Source organism: Musa acuminata, chromosome BXJ1-11, assembly GCF_036884655.1.
Source record: "Musa acuminata AAA Group cultivar baxijiao chromosome BXJ1-11, Cavendish_Baxijiao_AAA, whole genome shotgun sequence".
NCBI lineage: Eukaryota > Viridiplantae > Streptophyta > Magnoliopsida > Zingiberales > Musaceae > Musa > Musa acuminata.
In genome coordinates, this window is record NC_088337.1 from 28,454,505 (window position 1) to 28,476,548 (window position 22,044).

General features: G+C 34.8%; 1 protein-coding gene across 5 annotated transcripts; it reads right to left on the reverse strand.

Annotated features, from left to right (window-relative positions):
- Positions 1-197: 197 nt before the first annotated feature.
- On the reverse strand, positions 198-21,900 carry LOC103971848 (uncharacterized). 5 transcript variants are annotated; one of them, XR_010481289.1, is made up of 14 exons: positions 21,765-21,900; positions 21,586-21,662; positions 21,394-21,505; positions 20,082-20,164; positions 16,464-16,529; positions 14,709-14,809; positions 12,946-13,064; positions 11,203-11,243; positions 10,599-10,696; positions 6,888-7,068; positions 6,653-6,769; positions 5,366-5,410; positions 2,625-2,728; positions 198-457 (listed from the first exon to the last, which is right to left on the reverse strand). XR_010481289.1 is itself a non-coding variant. In XM_065090550.1 (14 exons), the coding sequence occupies exons 1-14, from the start codon at positions 21,880-21,882 to the stop codon at positions 398-400; spliced, it is 1,350 nt and encodes a 449-aa protein (XP_064946622.1). In that variant the 5' UTR covers positions 21,883-21,900; the 3' UTR covers positions 198-397. The 5 variants fall into 5 exon arrangements, 3 of the variants coding, with proteins under 3 accessions (XP_064946622.1, XP_018676223.2, XP_009384256.3); XM_065090550.1 differs by having other exon boundaries at positions 2,625-2,756; XM_018820678.2 differs by lacking the exon at positions 198-457 and adding an exon at positions 795-1,195 and having other exon boundaries at positions 2,625-2,756; positions 21,765-21,897.
- Positions 21,901-22,044: the final 144 nt, after the last annotated feature.

Below are 22,044 nucleotides of genomic sequence, written 5' to 3' on the forward strand. Positions count from 1 at the left end.
AAACTAATGTCTTATATGTTATATTATTCTAACTGTTTCTCCTAAGCTAAAAGCTCATTATGATAGCATAATTCAGTTATATTATATCTTTATAATATACATTTATCGAATTATTTGTGACGTATAATTAGAAGTGATTAACTCGAAATGCATTTTAACCACTGTGATTTATACTTACATATCATATTGAACTCAAGTTGAACACCTAAATTTGATCCAAATTCATTGACTTGTTAGCATTTCTTTACGTAGATCCAAATCACAACTTCAACAAGTCATATTAAATAGATAGAATCTGACCTAATTGTTCTGTTGCAAAGATTGCCGCCGTCGTCAACTCGACTGCTTCGATTCAGTTGACCAAAGACATCCTCCCGCTTCCATAGGTTGTCGTTCTCTACCACCCGTCGCCATTAATATGCCGCTCTTCTTGGAGCTTCTTTTCCCCTGTAGATGCCTGAAACCGAACTTACGATCCACTTAGAACCGCTAGTAAAAAGGCTTTGCTGTTACAGGTAGTGACAGTCTGCTCTACGAACTTTCTCTTATGAAGCAAACCGCATGCGACGCTCTACAAATCTGCCATTTAACTAATTGAATAACAGGAAAAATAATCAAAGCACATGAACCACTTATAACTTAAACTTGATGTGAGACCATTAATACTCCGAGTTTGCAAACGATAAATATTTATATGGGCAGTTGGTTTTGTGAGCAACACATGATATGGCAGATTGCTAAATGAAATTAGATGTAAGAAAGTCAATTGAAGCTTGCTAAATGAAACAAAAAGAAGTATTAAAAATGATATGGAATATAAAGAATTCAACATTACTGATTGGTTTCCTGTAGCAAACTTTACAGATTGCTGGGGGAAAAAAATCTTGTAGGGAACTCATAAATTTAGATTTATCACAAGTGCAGGAAACTGCAGCCAACTAGAGACCATTCTTTTCAACTTCTGTCTGAGCAAAGGCAAAATTCTGCTGTTGGCTCTGATGGTATTTTACCATCAGATGTGAGCTTGTGGTTTCTGACGGTATCAAATACTCGGTAGAGGTCATGTGATATTATGTGTTGGCACACTTAGGTAAAATTTAGTATTCTTGAAGTCGTCAAGAAGTGGATTGTATCCATCCCTCGTCCTTGTCTTTGATGGCAAACCAAACTCATCCATGAAAGCAGCTGTGTCAAGCTACACGAAATGTGCATAATTGATTAAGTGTTCAGTTATTTTATTGATCTGAAGTGAAAATGGTAACTAGTGTTTCTTAATGCACGATACTGAAGTTGTTCCAAAGTTTTTTTTTTTAAGCGATAAATAACAATGAGTAGTCAAATCATTACAATGACAATTAAAGAGCATGTTGTCATTATAGGTTAAAACTACTAGCATGGACAGAGACAAAACCAGATTCAGATGCATATACTGGTGCTTTAACTGGAAAGAAAAAGAGAAAATATGTAACACGCATGAGAGGTAATTTTCTAGTACTGTAAGTCATATCAAGATGTATGGTGAGAATTGAATATAATAAACATTTCTTGCCGTTGGTGAGAATTCAAAATTGTTAATGAACTTCTTTCAGGATAGGTTTTTATGAACTTGATAAGCTCTAAATAACAAGATAAATTCTAGCATCATTATGATGACTAGCATTACTTGTCAGAATAACTTAAGGCAATATCAGTGTCTGATGCATATCGAAGCTCCCAATGCCTATTCCACAGAGACCAACATGCTAAAGGAAGAGTCCAGTTATAACAAGTTGAAATTATTCCCTCTTCTAGCAATTGAATGTCTAGAGAAAGCATATAAAAATATTTCTTCTTAATGATGTTCTTGGTAGTCATGATACTAAGAAATTATCTGCTATATTTTATTAATTACCTTGATGCTACTCTTACCAAATCTTTATTGTACCAGGACATGTTGGTCAGGACAATATGCCCTTAAAACACAAATTAAGAAAACACTAAAATGCTAAATGTCCAATAAACCGGTACATTGGTATGGTCCTTACACACTGGTATTTGAAAGCATGGAAATGATAACATAGTTTAACATGTGACCTGAACCATACTTGGACCCTTCTTCGTTTGATCAATTTGACATTTGCACTTTGCATACCATTTCAAACCTGGTTTATCCAAATTCCCAAATTCAAACCAATGCTGTATCTAGAAGACTAGAACTAGACAATTGTCTAAACCCGGATCTCAAACAAAAGAGCCTATAAGTAAACCTGAATTTTCAGGTCACACCAGGTTAGATGGAGGAATATTTGCCATCAACAACAGAAAAAGACGACAAGCCATGATGTCCTAAATATGGGTAGACCACACGAGTCTTTTCCCACCATTCAAATCTCTGTACACGGATGAAAAATTGTCATCCCTAAAACTAATTTGGGTACAAGTATCTTAGAAGAAGGATTATATTGTCACTTAAAATAATACCATCATCTGGCAGTCGATCGTGATTTGTATGGACATGAAAATGATCCACCATATTTAAAACAAGCGTATGTCTAGTGCAACTAAAGTTAGCCAAACAACAGACATTGAAAACCACTAGCAGTATCAGAAGTCACTCAACCAAAAACAGAATAGGCACAACTTACTATGATTGTTCTCCTCTTTTTCACTGACTTCAATGAATTGGAAGTTTTCAGTTCATTTGACCAGCCAGAGCAGTAATGATCGATTCTCTCTAAGAGCCAGAAGTCTGTTGGAAAGAATATATCAGCATCACCCTGACAAGATATCTTTCACATTAGGTCATGCGGAAATGGAATTTATTGCTTTAAAATTATAAAAATATCTGAAAGAACACAAAAACATGAATTGCATTATGCTCACTCTCTGAACACAAAAGAAGGTTATATGGAATGGCTTAGTGATCAGTGTTGCAACTCCACTGTAAAAAATTGGGATGCAATACTCATCTGACTGAACTATCCAACCTATAAAATGAAAGGTCCAGGTACAGGTCTCTTTGTCCAAAACCAGGACATGAAACAAAACTTATTTGTCCATGTCCAAGAACAAGCTGGGCCTGGGTTTGGGCATTCAGACAAACCTAGTCCACATATCTGGTTTAACATCAAAAAACGTACTAGTTCATGTCCCAGTTACATCATATTTGGAGAAGAGATGGATGAAAATAGTTGAGTCCAGGTTGAATAGGGAAAAGAGAGGAGAGAGGAGAGAGGAGAGAGAGAGAGAGAGAGAGAGGAGAGAGAGAGAGAGACTGATCAGCTATGTAAATTATCTTCTTTATAATTTGGTCAAGCAGGGTCAGGTTCTGAGTGTTTGTGAAAAATCAGTTTCAGATTCAGACAAGCCATGATGTAGGAACCCATGTTGAAGCAGGATTTGATTAAGAAGACTTGCATTTACAGTATGCTAGAGTGGCAGCTGAGCCGAACATAACTTGGACCCAAAAGTTTGTCAACCTTACAAGAAAAACAACCTTCACATTTACTTCATATAGAAACCAAATTTGATGTTTTACAATTACAAAATTCCAGAAGGCAAAGAAAGTAAAAAATGATATGAATCATTTTAGCTTATATCATGACTTCTGCTCTTTCTGAATTGACACAAAAAACAGGGTTCAAATAAATGAAGTGAATTGTTCAATAGAAGAAACCACAAGAACTTCACCCTGACAATGTTATTAGAGTTTGGATGTTTTCAATTTCATTTGATCATCAAGAAACAAATAAAATATAATCACATGATCAAGAAACTTGAAAGGAAATCAAACACCATCTTTAAGTCTCATCTTGAGGTGTTGACTGATCAAACTCTTGCCTGGCTCTCGTCTAAGCTTCCATTCCAATAAGCTTTCCCCCATCACCCACGCATGACTTTATTTTTGTTCTTTTGTCCCATATTTACTAATTAGATTTTAGGTTCATGCAAAAAATATGTACAAAAAAAGAAACCTGCTGGAACATCAAAGGTGCATAATTTGATCTACATGAAATACAATCAAGCACTCAATGGTCACCATGATTTGCAAAATAGCATTGAACTTATTTCAGTGAATGATATTGATAATTCAAATGACTGATTGGATCGTAAATGTGTGCTAATGTGTCTAATGCAGAAGATGATTTGGTGTTTAATGATTACAATTTGGCATTGGGTGATGTGGCAGGGCATATATGGTTGGAGAAACAAGGACATGCACTAGGCAACAGGCAAAACTAAAGATTAGTTCAAAAGTATCAAATATAGGAATAGTAAATGTCAAAGAGGGGGAAGATGATTATGACAAAAATAGAAGAAGACGAATATAAATCAACTGGAGGAGATGAGAACATCAATGTTGATGACAATATGGCGCATCTCAATTATCAACTTGGATTCGTAGAAGTTTGAATATCTTTTATTTTGTTTTAGGTAAGAACTTCAATACCATTTTATTAAAAGAATGCTCTATAGATGACTAGACTCATGTAATTTGTTGTTTTGGTGGTAATCATCTTGCATATGTAATGACATAAAACTCATATTTTGATTAAAGTTCTTGTTCTAATGACGAGTATTACCCTTAAAAAGATTTTCGTAATTTTTGTTGTGTGTATTGCTTTACTCGATCGAGTGCCTAGTGCCTTGGACAAATAAGGGGCATTGGTGTCTTACAGTGCCTAAAGCTATGGACAACACTAACTCATCTTCAATGCTCAGAACCCATATACCATGTCAAGAGCCTACATCTAAAAAAAAGTTCCAATAAGTAAGTTATGCAACTGTTTAGATTATCAACGATATGTTGGAGATTTCATTTAGATCAATGAGACAAAAGATGATCATTTGGCTTATCGTACAACACTAAGTTAACCTTGATGATTGACGGAGAGTCAGCAAGAAAGAGTGCCATTAGTTGCTACTCTAAGCAATATCCACCATCAGATGTCAAAAGCAGCAGAGTTTTTAAAAGTCATGAAATTAATTTATTCCATGAGAAAAAAGAGGTTTATGCATTGCCAGAGCATAGCTCATCATTTAATCCCTCACTATCTAGAATATGCTAATCTACGTAGGTCAGTTCACGCTGTAAGTTGTGTAATGTTGGAAGTTGGAAAATATGAAAAATGGGTCTCCGAATATAAAATTAAGTAGGTTATGATAAGTTCCCAACAGTAATGCTGGAATCCTATACCTTTTGAAGGTTTGAATTACAGAAACAACCTGCAGGTATTGTCAGATCTGATGAGTAAACATCTATACCTTTGCATCAAGAGTAAACATCTATAAAATTTCAACCAGATGAAATTTTAGAATTTACGTATTCTAGAATTTGTGCATGTCCAGGAAAAAAAAAGTGGTCAAGAGTGAGAAACATCTATACCTTTGCATCAAGATAATTTCCATGATCTGTGGTTCTCCCATCTTTCTGCAAAAGTAAATTTGGCTAACTATAAAATCTTTTCACCAATTTATTAAATGCTTTACGTTTATTATAAAAAATTATATAACTGATGTAACTGAGAAGGAAAATTAGGTACGCATAAGAAAACATAAATATGTACAAGATTCATACTCCCCATAGACTTTCTAAGGTAACATCCTTGCTGTAAAAAGCTGCTAGTTATTGCCATATGCAAAAGAGAGAATATGTTCAGAAACAAAAATAAATTTGACCGCCTATAACCAAGGTTTAAAATTATGTACAAAACTAGTAATGGAACCCAGTCAGGTCAATAGGTCACTGTCAATATGATATGATAATCGATGCTATAAACCTAAATAAATGTATTTTAAGTTCGGTATATGGGAAGTAGTCATACTGCTATTGTACAGACCACATTCTTGTTAAACATGGTATTTATTTTTGTGCCTACAACGACATCAGGTAACTCTACTTTGAGGTCAACCACATTTTTTTGTCATTATTTTCAGTTGAAGCTATTTCTGATGGATAGTAAAACATATTACTTTGTTTCTTAATAACTTATTCTTTGCTTTAACTATCATGGCATCTCTAATCTTAATTTATACATCTCATATATTACAATATGTTTATAAATTTTTCTTGAATTTAAAGTCATACTTTTGACCTCAAATTCCCTTTTATGCTACACACTAGATATTTTCTTCAGCTATAGCATTATAATTCATAAAGTACATTGTTCTTGTAACTATCATATAATTGTTCATTTTAATTTATGGGACAGTCCGTGGTCATGACAGTTCAGATACTTTTTCTCCATCTAGTCATTCACTTTAGGTCTATAAATAATGCATTTTTCAATCTTTTTGTTGAATAGAAAATACCAACATCCTGAAAGATTTTATGCCTCGGAACTTCTCAACCATATGATTTTATTGTAGATTCATCTCTGCAGAGCTAACAATAGGAGGATTTCAAACAAAACTTTTCTTTGGGAGAAATGAGAAGGGCATTAGGATGAATTTTGCTGATAGTGATACCAATGACAATGACAATAATAAGTTATAAGTTCAGGCTTTTACTAAAAAGAGGCTGAGTTCTGTTGATAGCAGTAGCAATAACAATAATGGTAACAATGACAACAATCATCAACGTGAATATCTAATGATGATCTAGTGTCCTATAGAGATAGTAAATTAAAAGTGTCGAAGGATCTGATAGTTGATCACTTTGAGAAGAGATCACCTTGGTGGAAACTAAAGGAGCCCTATCACCAGGAATGCTAACTTCTGGAAGATAGCTGAAATCAGAGGCAATAAGGGACATCTTTGGCAGTGCTGAATGTAAAACCTCCAGTAGTTGCTGCATGTTAAAGACTCATGCTATTATCATAAAGAATGTATTTGATTCTAATGGGAAAAGATAAAACACAAAATGATATGTAATGAAGCATATAACTTGTTACAAAATTTAGACTTACCAAGCAACCAGTTGGTATCCAAGATCTTCGAGGTTTTGGAAAAGCTCTAGACAAAATATAACTAGCCGCAGAAATTAACCTGTTTCTGCCAGCAGCATGGTCTTCATCCAAGCCAATAATCTTAACGCATTCGGCAATTAACGAATCTTGTATTGGCTTATAGACTTCTGAGACTTGTGAACTTTCTTGGAAATGAACAACCAATAAATGTTAAATAACTAAAGACACCATATTGCTATACAATAGTCTACTCCTTAGTCAATGTGTCATTACAAGTTGAGCTTAGCCAGTGTAATCTAGAAAAAGAAAGTATTATACGAACTATCATAAATTAATGCTTGCTGGAAAATACAAGAGGTATTTAAGATTTGTAATTCTTCATGGCTTTGGAATAGAAGAAAGTACCAGAACTAAAACATGTCAGCCATAAAGAATTTTTTATTGTTTTAACTTTTAACCATCTCTGAAGAAGAAAAAAATACATGTTTAACAAAATATGCCAACAGAAAAATACTTAAAAAGCAGATATGGCACACAAAATTGCAAAAATTATTTGTACTAGGAGAAAGCAGAGCATTGTAGTAACTGAACTCGAAGGATTATGTTGGTAATAAGATCTATATTACTTCAAGATTAAATAAAGGTGCCAATATAATGGAAAGAAATGACCTGATAGATTATTTCCGGATAAAAAAGAACTTGCTTTCAGTAAAGTTAAATTGTACAAATAGTGTCTCGTTTGCCATTCTAGTCATAGCTACTCCTTGTATCCAAATAGTATTGTACTTATAAATCTTAATATTTAAATTCAGTGCTTCTCACTATTGCTTATGTAAGGTCCACTATAACCATTCAATTTTAAAAACACAGGATCTCTATTTGGGGTCAGCCACATGGTCCTTCCCCTTCATTAAGGCATCTACAAGTCTCCATTGAATATATACATATAGACAATTCCATCATCCATCAAAATTACACCTAATTCTTCACCAATTAAGATATTCTCATACATTGCTCCTAACCATCCATCACCTCTACCATTCCAATATGTATAAAGCATGGTTGACAATGTAGTTATTAAATGTAGACATAGGATGAGGAGCAACATGATTTTCTTTTGAATATAGGAATAGAAAGAGAAAAAATAAAGGTAATAATTAATAATTTAAGAATTATAAGAAAAAAGATAACTATCAGACTAGCTTTGGCTCAAGGAGCGAACTTCCAAGATTTGAATCTATCCCAATCCTGTATTATAGCAAAAGGCACTCTTATTTTGCACGAAAGGCTTTGATCACACCCATCTCTAGAAAGAATCTCAGACATATGCCCTCGGTTACGGTAAGCTACGAGGGTTGTACCGCCCAAAATGGTACAGTACGAGTGGTACATATTAGTCCGAGCATGGATAGATACACGGACCACCCTTGTTTCAGGTGGTCTGATTAAAATAGTAAAACAATTAAAAAGCAATGAGCCCCAATCCATTTCAATGTTAAAAAAAAAAGGCAATTAAGGCTCACAGCCCTCTTCTCACATACGATGCTGTGGCCCTCGCAATTGTCTCTTTGCTGCTGCAATATTGCAATGGCGTTGCCTCTTCGCTGCTGTGATTTTGCTACTGCCGCTTCCGCTTCGATGCTGCCAATGCACTTCTTCTCCTCTTCCTCTTCCTCTTCTTTCTTCTTCTTCTTCCTTCTTTCTTCTTCCTTTCTCTTTTCTTCCTCCTCTTTTCCTCCACTGCCCCTTCGTCTTCACCCTTTTTTTCTCCTCGTCAATACACCGGTACACACCGATGTACCATGTGTTGATACACCGATATAGATCAGTACATACCATTCTGGCATATTGTCGAAACAGGTCCGGTACCCAAAAAGGTAAACCCTAGTGATTAGGCCCAAGTTCTCTTTGCCCTTAGGAGTTAGGACCACTTTGCTTTAGAACAACAACTTTCTTCGATGCCAGGTCTTTGCCACTGCCTATTTTTTTCCTTCCCAATGACTAAGCCCAACCTTTTGGGCTTACCCATTTCTTGTGACCGGACTCCATAAGCAAAATGGAAATGAAATTCTTATTAGAAAATCATCTACTATTTCCTCATGTGGGAAAAGAACTCAGTTAATTTATCCATTTCTGATTAATCTCCATGATAATGGTCTACGACTAAGCCTCCTTTTATAGGCCCAAGGATAAGAATAAAAAGGAAAATACAAAAAGAAGAATAAAACTACAATTATATCAATCAAACATATATTATATTCCCTTTGAATAAGTAATAATTCTGACTTGATTCAAAAAATGATCTTCCTCTTTTGATGATATTTTTGATTGATAAACTTTCATCTTTATAAGGATGAATTATCAGTCAAGATTTTCAATTTCAATCAAGAAAAAATTGATTTCTTTCATTTTTTTGTATCTATTTCCTTTTTCTCCTTGTTGAGTAGATGTTGCCATGTGACAACTTATTACATAATACAAAATATTCCTAAACTAGTCAGATTTATTTTATTAATAAACTAACTAAATTGTTCCTGCATCACAGGCATCAGGAGCTTAGGCATGTTGGAACTTGGAAGTATGCAACATCTGAGAAAACAATAAAGATGAAAAATATGAAAATTTTGAAGACACTTCCCTATGTTAATATAGTGACATTGTGGTACATGCCGATTAGCACAAAGCATTGATATTGTGGAGATTAAAAGAGTGACCTAGGTGCAATAAGGTATGAGGATCTATTTTTGAGCTGCACCTTGATTTTTTAGGCTTACTAATGTATGCCTTATGCACAAACTTGTTTAGCATTTCAAAATGCCTAAAGCCTAAGAGGCATGCCTCTAGAACATTGCACATCTTTTATTAGTTTACCTTTGGGCTTCATTCTTGATTGTGAGATCTAAATGATGCAAGATAATGAATTAGTATTCCATAAATGGCCTTTAGAATGAATTAGTTTGCCTCTAGAACATTGGACATCTTTTAATAAATGTTGACCTTCTACCACAATAGTTTGTTAAATCTTTGTACCATTAATTTTATGTAACCATTAGTCCATAATCTGTTGGTAATGTTGATGGGGTTGATGTCATTTTTGTTGATATCAAAATGTAAACTTTATAATTTAGTTGGTCACCCAAGCCCTGCATTTTCCTTGTAACAGGTGACAGATCCAACATTTGCCACATCATCATCTGTCAAACCAAATAACTAGCCACAATTGGGGGAAAAAGCATAATACAATGAAATATTAAATTCTCAGTTTGAAGTTTGAACTTCTTCTTTTTCCTTCCTCCATTCCTCATAGGCTATAGGCTATAGGCTATATACGTCAAAACTGTTTTCATGACTCAAACCCAAGTCACTCGGGTTACAAAGGAGTAACTTACTATGACTCCCAGGCTCACCCTCAAAAAATTAATTAACTAGATAACCAATGTCACTTGACCTTACAAAGAAAAGAAAATATTTTTTTAGTGTCATTACCATTTTGTTAGAAGCTCAGAACTATTCAAAGTTTCAAACAATAAACAAACAATCATAAACTTTTTCCAGCACAACATATAGTATCATGAAAAATCTTCAAGAACTATAGAAGCATTTCCTCGTTAAAAAAACTTACAGTGAAAATATTGCAACTACATATTCATTTAACACAAAATTTAACTCCCCAGATATCTGGTAGTAACTTTGTGTTTCAATAGAAACCACCTTACAAACCTGTCTTTCACTTTCTCCAGCCAAACCTCCATCCATGGAGAAACTTGATTTGGGGAATAAACAAGATCATGTGGAAGATTGTCAAGTACCTGTCAGTAGAAGGCAATGATTATGTGGTAGATAGCATCTAGTTCTTCTAGGACAGATGGCTACAGCATGTCAATAAAATAGGTTGAAAACTTGTTTTATGTCAATATCATTACGCATATATTGCCTAATGAATTATATATACTAAATACACGGAAACCAGTTATCTAAATTAAACTTGTTCCCAACTTTTTCCCAAGTTTCTAACAATAAGTAATATCATTTGACTGATGCCACTAAACACAGAAACTACAGGTTAGAGAAAATACTTGCATATGGATTAGCAACATCAAGTTTTCAATGCCCTCGAATAATTCTGTGAATTAAATTCTTAAAACAACTACATGAAACAAATTAAATTACATTTCTTATGAAATGTAGAATATAAAATAAATCAAATTTACCGCAAATCCATATCTAAACTTCTGAAGTAGATTGACAACAGACTAAAAGACAGAAGTAGTATAGCTTCATGTGATTCTCTACTTGATAGAGTAAAATAGGGTACCTCGAGCATTATAACCCAGCATGGTTCATGGTCTCCATTACCTGTATATGAAAAATTTTAGCAAACGATAAGTTTCTAACTTAATTAACATGTTTAGTGTTTTCTTAAGATTTGCAACATGTCAAACCAGATTATGTAAAGCTCACCAACATAATAAAAAAATGTGACAGACACTAGATACAATTTTATTGAACTCCATAACATGGCACATCATTATGTGCCAACAACATTATAACACATTCAATTAGTCTCACCTCGGTGTTGGGTATGTGTTGCACTTGGTTTACACGAGTAGTTTTGGGAGCATAGTCCACATAGTTATCAAGCTTGAGACATGATAAGAACAATATGGGCCACAGTGGACCTACTGTGCATTTTGGCAAATTTTTGGTCCAACAAGACATACACCAGATATGATGTGAACAATATGATAGGCTGGAGCGCCCTTGGACAGCTGTAGTGTCTTTGGAGCCCCTAACACCTGCAGACAGTCATGGCCATCTAATATGGTGCGATGTGCTCGTCACCTAATGAAGATATCACAGATTTAAGTGGCAGAAAATGCACTGTTGGGTGTGGACCATGCTGGGGCACTCATATGGTTATAAAGCTCAGGTAATGATATTCTTTTCGAGGCAAAGAAAATGCTAACTTTCTATAAAAGCATTTTTTGAAATTTAAATGTATACAAGAAATACATATAGAACATCCACATAAAAATATGCAAGTGTGAGATAATGAGCACCCAAGAATAGCATGAGAATGAGAAACATGCCACAACTCATTCATTTTGATCTACATGGGTTTTCTACATTGAAATCAGGGTTTCAAATTATAGAATCCCAATGTTATTAACTGGACTAATATGGACCTAAATAGGAGTATATCTATTTCATATCTGGTTGGTTGGCGCCAAATTCACTGAACCAAGCACCTTTCTTTCAAATCAACCACCTCAGTTTTTCAATTACATAAATCTGAACTGAACCAAGATTAGTGGTTCTATTTGTGGCTTTCTTATTTGGGTTCTGCAATAAAAAGAATAAAAATTAAGACACATGTTTATCTTTGTGTCCCACAAGACTAAGCTGACATAGTATTGACGATATGTGGAACTGGCCATTGTGTTATAATGAAGAAATAATGTTGGCTGGACATTTCTCGTCCGTGACTCAGCAACAAAGTTTGCACTGACTTGCACATTCTTTAAAAGAGGTGAAAGACACACTCCTCCCTTCTTCCATAGGTTATGGGAAGCATTGCAGGCAGAAAGAGAGTTGGGAAGCAGGGAGAGATGAGAGACCACACACGCACAAAGAGAGAGAGAGAGAGAGAGAGAGAGAGAGAGAGAGAGAGAGAGAGAGAGAGAGAGGAGGAGGAGGAGGAGGAGGAGAGGACAGGTTCTGTTAATGTCATGGTTTATGATATAATCAGTAAACCATATCAGTCTGATAACACTGTTATACCAAAGTACAACAGGATGGCAGAAATGTCAACCTACATTGCACAATGACAAGATGCTTCTTTTTTCATGTCTTCTATTATATTATAAGACAAATCCAAATTAAATGCACATTAGTCACAATAATCTTGAAATAAGCAGTGGTCATCATAAATGGAAAACTGTAATCTAAAGAGTTGAAAATACTGGCAAGACCTAATACCTACCAGGTTACCAAGATGCCAAATGGCAACAAAACTTGCCCCAACTGGAAAAAGGATCATGAAAAATCACCAACTTACCCCATCCACTTCTGTCAGTTGCATCACGGCGTTCAACCCTGAATTTTGACAAATGACTTTGAACCTCTCCAACAGTTTGTAACTGTTTTTTGGCAAGTGATTGACTGATTTCAACTGAGCTACAAAAGGAAGATATAGCATTTATCACATGTAAATTCAAGGCATAGAATTAAAAAAAACAAGACGATAGCTTTTACATCAACTGCAAAGTAGGAAAACCTTGTTATAAAAGGAAATCCTCTTAAGCATTTGATTTAGATGTCGCAGAAATAAATACAATAAAAACCAAGAATCCTGTACCTGACAATCCAAATCTATCACTCAACTTTCAGTACCTGATATGAGTTCCATAAACATCAACCAACATGGCTATCCTAAACAAAACTATTCCCTATCTCAGTCGAGTCAATTATTGAGAAACAGTGGTGACCATTGGAGGACTAATGAATCCATGTGATAATTGAGAAAAGCACTTACAGGTAGTGTGAATTTCTAGCAAAGGCAATTTTAAGCATATGACTAGAAGAAAGGATGCTAACAGGAAGATCTATCATAAAATTTGCACCGTAAACTCAACAAACCCTATGCTGCATTTGACCAAAGAGTTGAATATAAATAATCATGTTAGTTTTGTGTCATTTCAAATTTACAAGCTTCACCCAAGACCTGATCAGCTTTGCAAACCTTAAATTGAATGTCGGATGATTCAAGGATATATGGATGTCCAAGTAGAGATTCATATATTATCATTAGACCTATGCTTCCAGGTAGTGATGAATTGAGGGTTAGCTCAGAAATTAACTTAAAGTACATGGAAGACTGTCCCAAGTTCACAACACACTGAGCATGCACTTGCGAGGATAAACTGAACCACCTTTATCCATTTTATCCAGCATGCTTCATATGTGATTTCTCTCTACCGACACCATATGGTGCATAACCCGATGGCCATTCCCATGACAATCATTTTCTGGTTGTGTCATATTGGCCCTCCAATTGGGCTTCAGGTTAGGCAACAGTTCAGTAGGTGCCTTGAATACCCTCACTAAAGACAAGAAAGTAGGGTCTAGAACATGACTTCGAGGAGAATAGATGACGTGAACAGAATCAAGAAAAGGGTGCATGGAGTAGTTTTTTTATTGAACTTTGAACACTTGGATCCTGGGGGAAAGAGGTAAACGAATGAGAAGAACAAGTAGGGGAAGAGAAGGAAAAAAGAAGAAAAGAAAGAAGAAAGAGGATTCGTCTCAAAACCTTTTGCCATGTTGATTCTAATTGTGCTAATTGTGCTACTGAGTAGTGGGTACCATGTCGAAGCATGATATATGATGCAGGTCAGAGTTCAGCATGAAATAATGATGGTACAAATGGTTCTTAAACCATGGATATCAATTTTGATTACAAAATTGGTTATGTTATGAAGGAAACAGGAAACATGCCAAAGGGCACTTGATAGGTATCGTAGACAGATTTTCAACCTACACATCTTTAGTCAAGAGCTTGTTTTAGTCATCTAATCATGCCAGATGTGTACTTTTCATAGACCTGCCAATTTTTGCTTGGTGGTGCATAATATGTTAATTATAAATTACATACTGTGTCAAAAATCAAATGACATGAGCATTATAAGCAATATATAACAATTGAAGAGAACTCAAATAATGATCCAACCAAAAGACAAAATATAGACGTATTCACCAACATAAAGAGTTCACACTAATGTAATTGCTCATTCTAGCTGTAATAATTTTCCATTCACATACACGTATGTCATATTATTGTAAACTTTTGCTGGTGCATTCAACATCATGTAATCCATAATACACTTTGCACATGTTCCTGAACCACCGCCAATTTCATAAATCTGAATCAATAGATGACATAATCAGCAAGAGTCAGTAGCAAATAAAATCAATAATTAATTTATCAAAGAAATGAAGTATATGAACTTTTCTCACACTCTTCTTAAAAGAACTAGCACTAATAATAAGAAATAGAGCAATTGTTTGGTGGAAACACTGCAATATGACACACTAGCCAGCAATGAGTTATCAAGTAAGTTACTATAAAAGAAGAGTTTAAGATGAAAAGTTACTATAAAAGTTATCAAGCAAGTTAGTATAAAAGCTAGGACTAGATGTAAGAGATGCTCAATGACATGACAGTAACTGGAAAATTTTATCTACCTTTAGAGTATTGGCCGGTACCTTAAATAGAGATATTCACATAAAAAGAGTATGCAGAGGCAGAATCTATTTCCTAAAAGCGTTGACGAGTCAACATGCAAACTTATTTTTCTTCATCATACAGTAAGATCAATGGGCTGTTGGAAATGGTATTCATAAATTGATGGCATTATACTTGAAGGTCTGATGCCTAACTTGAAATGAAGAATAAAATATTTGCCCATACATCCTAAGATCAAGTCCACAATAAACAGGTCAAAGATAGGAAGCTTTCAGGTTTCAAATAAATCTACATTTTTCTTTATTAGGTCCACTATGATACAAAACCTCATAGCCATTACAATCATAATAAGTTGTGAAATGTTCCTTCGATGAGAGGTGTTCAAAATGTGTTTTTTCTAATTCCCCCACTCGAGCACACAAAAAAGTAAGGAAGGGCACCCTCTCTTCACACATGCACAAGTGCATGCCTGTTTGCTTGACCATGCATATGTACATGTATGCTTCAATCATACCCACATTTACATCCACATCCAATGAAAAAATTTTGAAGATAGATAAAACAGAAAAATATATACCTAGACATGCAGATGGGCAGATGAATCAGACTCATGTTGAATTTTCAACAATCCAACCAAAACAATTTTGCAAATAACATTTTGATATTGAGGGGTACCATGGAGCATAAAAACTAAGTCCTAGCAATTAAAATGCATAAACAGGTCATGCTAATTTAACTAACATGAGAGCAACTCACCATCTACACATGATCGTCCTTACGTTTTCTGGTATAGGATCTGAAAGACAGATCCAATGAACATAGTTTTTTTCTTGATAATAACTAAATTTTAACAGTTAACAGCTGTCATTGTTGATAATAACTAAGTTAATGCATTGTATCCAAGACAATATCAGAATCTAATAATTAAATTTTAAATATGATGCTTTATTTTTTTATTCATGTGTTTTTTAGCTAATCTATCATTCCATTTTTCATAATTCTGAATTTTTTAAAGCTTAGTGAAAATCAGAAATAACATATTATGACCCACAATTCAATTCATGATCTGGTCCAACCTAAGGCCTTTTATAATTAACAATATGATCCCTGTCCTAACAATGTTAATCAAAGATACTGTGATGAAACATCGGCTTGCCTATCTGGCAATCAACTACAACAAACTGCATGTCTGGTAATCTATGTTGCTCAACTTAGGTTCATTTTAAAAAGAAAAGTCATCCACAAACTAAGCAGATCTGTCCATAAATCAAGTAAACTAGAAGAAAAACCCTGTCAATAAAACATATGGAAACAGGTGCATTGACATGTACCGTTAGTGGAATTGAAAGGTTGGCTGTGCGCATAATTGCTTCAGCAATTCCATATGCATACCAAGGCTGCATATAAATAGCCAGGATCAATAAAAGAAGTTTTTAGATTAGATATATTGTAGTTTACAGAAAAAATTCAATTCATCAATCAAAATTCAAGGTAGATAACAGATCTGACAATATAATATTATAAGTACACTTTATCAGGCACTTCTTTCCAAGCTAATTAATGTAATGGCTTATGAAGACTGCTATTTATCCAGTCTATAATAATCCTTCAAACTATTTTATGAACGTACTTTTAGATCTGAATTGTGATAGGGAGGACTGCTGGACAATAAGACTGATAATGCAGGGTCTAGGAAGGATCAATGTTTATAATCTTACCCCTACAAGTAGAAAGCATGTTTCCACAGGTTGAACTCTGGTCACCTAAATCTACCAAGACACCAAACTCCATCTGTCATTAAGACAACTTTAAGGAAGATAAATTTTGAGAACTAAAATTCAGATGAGTTATGTTTAAAGCCTAGGAATCTCAAGGAGTTGACACAATAAAAACAACGATTTGCAGCTTCATTGTAATCAGAATAAGGAAGTAGCTAAAGAAAATTCAACCAGTTTCTAATCGGGATGTCAAATCAAAGAACCTTGATTTTCAGTCCAATGCTTGGGGATCACCAGAATAATGTCTAAACCCAATGATTTTACCAAGCAGATATAAAGTTGTCTCCAATATTGGGCCCTCTTCCTCCGGCAATTATTCTTCTTTTTCTTCTTCCATTTCTACCTTTATGGATTTCCATATCTGGCATCCACCAATGACCCCTACATTAACCAATGGCTAACATAACAACAACCTCTGTGAATACAACCAGATGCACAGTGGCGAGCTTAGAGGCATTGCAGGGTGGGCAGCAAGGCTCGGCACAGAGAAGCAGTGGAAAACCATTGCATGACCTGATCTTGCTAGATAATCTCCCATAACAGAGAACAGGCACAGAAAACTTGGTGAAACGTTTCATTTATTTCCTATCTTACGTCTTCTATCATTGTTCCTGCTCTTTGAAATCTGAGTTCAGTACTGTTAACTGTTAGGAGGCCCTCTGATTTAAATGGCTTTCTTTATGAATTTTCCAACTTAACTGCATGTTGCTATTAGACCTGATAGAAATCCCTGAGTGGTATCAATATGAGTGCTACTGCAAGTATGGCCTATTGTTTTCACAAGAATTTTCTTTTCACAAAGAGTTGTCCACTAACTTTGTCGAAGATATCCTCAGCCCTTGTGGCGGCAGACCATTTTAGCAGTGGCCTAGTGATAGTAAACCATTAGTTTCATGAAAAGCCTCACCCACCATGAGCTTTGGCCAACAGTAATGGTCTACTATTGTGCTCCATGAAATGACTTGAAGGACAATGATCAAGGGAGGCAACAAATCTTCAAACAGTAGATAATTTGTAACAACTCTTATGAGTAGTAGAGGTTGATTATAGCAACCTACATAAGAACAATAATCACTGCTATTGTGCCAGCTTCAATGTCAGTGAAAGAAGTGAAATATGAGAAGTGCTTTACAATTTCTTCAGAAAAAAGTGCTAAATTATTTTCTCCAGAGAGCTTAATTAACCTATTATTCCATCACACTTTGATTACTTTCTAACTCACCCCATTGTACATCGAATTGGTGATTCGGGACTGTGCAGTTGATATAATTTCTTTGTTACTTTTCAATTAACAAAATTGTTGTTTGATTGAGGGTTGATTCAAGTAGAAAATGGATTTGAGGAGAAAAGATTAGTTAGTGGATTCAGAATGAAATGAACTTATGCATATACATAGACACAGACATATGCATATACATATGGGTATATATATGTACACATACATCTCTGTGTGTGTGTGTGTGACCTATTCTTCATTTGTACGAAAACAGATGAATATTTTCATGGAATCAACATAGGTTGAAGGAGTTAGGTTAAATTAATCCTTCTTTAGCTTTATTTGACGTACTAATTGTTTTTGTTTAGCTCTCCCTTTTTGCTATCCATAAACAGCATAAACTAACTTAAAGTGATCATCTCCATCAAATTATGGGTCAAGCACAATCAATTTCAAGTTGAAACATTTATCTTTCCTTTTTCTCTTTGATTTTGTTTGAATATATTTCAATTATTCAAACCAAATGCATTAATCTTTGTTAGTTGTTTCCTATGTATCCTACATTTGAAGCTTGCATTTTCTTTTTTCATCATGGAACCATAGAATAAGCATAAAGAGAAAGAGTAGGGCAGATAGTGCTGAACTTTTTCTGGAAGGAGGAATCTTATGTCATAATTTCAGAGTAACTGATTTTGAACCACCAGTATGGCATATCTAGATATTGAATGTTCATTCTCATTTAAACATTCATAAGAAAACCTTAAGCATGGACTATGGTTGGGTGTTATACGAAATTTGTCTTTGTCTCATGATCCACCATGTGTGCAATGCATAAACAAGTAACTAGTATATAATTATCCATATATAAATGCGTAGTTGTAAATATACCAAGCTTTTTAAATAGAGAATATCAAAAAAGAATCAAACATTATGGTACAGGAGGTTACCATGCATTGGAAGTTCAATAAAAGAACATGGATTTTAACTATGTTTACATTGTGTGCATAACTCCAATCAGAGATTACCATGACCCAAGCAAAAAGATGATTATTGCATTAGGAACAAATCTTAATGCAATAACATAACAATGTACAACAAAATCATATTCCGAAGGGTATCATAATTAGCTCAATCTGCTAAATTCATATAAGCAGCCTCCAAAAAGATAGCTTCTATTCTTGAGGGAGTTGTTATCACTTATCATAATGAGTGAAAGAGAGATGGAGCTTTGATATTTGAATTTTAAGATAAAATGTCTGCAAATTAACCCAAGAGAGCAAGTTAAAGAAGGAAAGGTAGTTGCATAACTGGATTAGTTTTCATAAGGAGCAGAGTACAAAGAAGTATTTAAGTAATATTCCAACTAGTGATCAGGAAAAGATTTTCCTCTCAACATATTTAACTGACAATAGATGGATATTCTTCAATAATTATTTATAAATATTATTCAAAAAGACAACCCTTGGCACCATAGTAAGATTGCACTTTGTGACATAAATGACATGGACTTGAGCCATTGAAACAGCCACTAAATTTGAGAGTTAAGGTTACATATGTTTGCTCTGCCTAGACATCACAATTAGAAGCCTTGTGCACTGAAATACCCTATATGTAGATATTAGTCATAAGTAGTTGCTAATTAGAAGCCTGCAACTTGTCCAGTTAGCTAACTAACAATATTAGCTTGATGCTTACAATCTTTGCGTAGACCTTTCACAAATAACCATAGAGAGTCATATACCACCACTATCTAGCTAACTTTAGGTGCCTCGTTTCATTTTTTCTCATCCAAAAATATGAGAAACTATTATTCACAATAACATACAAAAACAAAAATCAACTTATAAATAAGTTGTTCATAAAACAAGGGAACAAATATTTCACAATATCCGACTTCTAAAGAAAATGAAGTTACATGTTAAGAGACAACGAACAAGTGGAAAAAAGAAAACTACCTTAAAAAGCTCCACAGGAGTAAACCAAGAAATTTCATGCTGTTTGTAAAGGTTACTCAGACGTTGGCGGTAAGCAACCCTTCCTGTGGAAAAAAAAAAGAAAGTTCACAATAAAGACATTATAAAAACATATAGGTGCCTTAACTAAAGTATCATTACTATAATTTGTTTTTTGCTTCAGTAATATTTTTTGGTGAAGTTTAGAGCAGTAGACTTGCAACTCAACAGCAAACTGCAAAGTCAAAAGCACATACTATATGTCTTAAGTGATAGAACCTTGGTTGAAAACTTTCTACCCAAAATGAAAAAGATTAAAAGCAAAAGGCACCAATTTGAGGAAGATAAAAGAATTAAGGCACTGCATTGCCCAAATAAAATCAATATAGCATTTCCTGCTAAAGTTTCAATCATGCACTTTATGAAGTCCCACAAGAATATTCCTATAAAGAAGAAACTAAGCAGACAATAAAGACAGCTCTTATGTTTTAGAAACTCCACTTAAGAAATGATCTGAAATGTTCAAATTTGAACACAAGAATTATAGTTTACACCACCCCAAACAAGGTGTAAACTGCTAAAAATTCAACAAGCTAGATATTATTCAATATGAAAGGAATACATATATACAGCAATTATTCAATACATATTGTACAAGCCATTAGTGTGATGGTGATCATGCAACAATCAGGTATAGAAGTGGCTGATGATACAAAGCTTAATTGCAGTGTAGAGAAAGATAACAGACACATTTTTCATGATAAGGCTACAGGCAAGTTTTCAGTTTACAACCCTTTAGAGAATACACCAGAAGCTAGCATGAGGGAGAGAGATTAAACAGATAAACGTTCTTTATGATCGTTTGGAAGATATCATAATAATCTTAAAGATGACGACAAATAACATAAAGAATAAAGTGGCCAAAACTTCAGTCTCTTTTTGCAAATGACAGTAAATCCATAAAACATGCCTACAGCTTGCAACAATGCTTAATATAACAAACCAGTCATCCTAACAAGTACAAAACAATCACATATCACCATCATATACAAACCACACAAACACAGTGTGCTACATGCGTTAAGGTACATAATCAACGAAGGATCAAGGAAAGCATTTCAATATTCATTTCGATAACTCGACAAAACCATTGACATTTTCTTGCTAACGAGAATAATTCAGACGAACAACGCTAACCACATGTTTGCAACAATGTCTAACCGAAGACGAATACTATAATAACAAACGCAAACATCTCACTTGAACCAGTTCATTATACAAGTCAAACCCTATAAGCCTCATTTGCGTTTCGTACCTTGGAGCTGATTGAACCTGATGCTCGACTCGAGCTGCCCGACAGATCCCGACATCTTGGAGAAGTAGCCATGGTTGGGATCGTACAATGCAGAGCGTATGAAGTCGCGGACCTGCGAAATCAATCGGCTCTGAATTGTGGTCACAAATAGAAACGCGAAAGAGAGGGCAAAGACCTCGAAGGAGCACTCACAAGGATGGGCTTATCGCCAACGATGTCGGTGGACAAGAAGCACTGCAAATGCCACCGGAAATGCCTCTTGTAAACGACTGCAGGAATTGGGAAAAGGAAAAGAAAGGGTCGTTAACATCAAGAACGACATGCGAGCGGAGAGAGAGAGAGAGAGAGAGAGAGAGAGAGAGAGAGAGTACCTTTGGCTGCTCGGAGCGAAGAAAACGTCATGATGAGAGCGAGCGGAACCGGTGGTCGGGTCGGAGGTTTATTTAACGTTTGAACGGATCGAAGGTGGGTTTGTTTAGAAAATTGCATTTACATCCCTCACAAATCAGTTATTTTCGTATTTATCCATCTAAATTTAGTTTTGGATCATTTAGTGTTGTCTGTCAATTGACCATCGTTTGAAGACTGGATTCATTAATAGTTAATGTAGTTCTTTAAAATTTGTTTGATGAAGTTTCAAACCTCTAAATC

Coding starts and splice junctions, on each gene's coding strand:
- LOC103971848 (XM_018820678.2), bottom strand. CDS start 21,882: ATGCAATTTTCTAAACAAACCCACCTTCGATCCGTTCAAACGTTAAAT. Junction 21,506..21,585: donor TTGGCGATAAGCCCATCCTT/GTGAGTGCTCCT, acceptor TTGATTTCGCAG/GTCCGCGACTTCATACGCTC. Junction 11,244..12,945: donor AACTGACAGAAGTGGATGGG/GTAAGTTGGTGA, acceptor TTTCATATACAG/GTAATGGAGACCATGAACCA.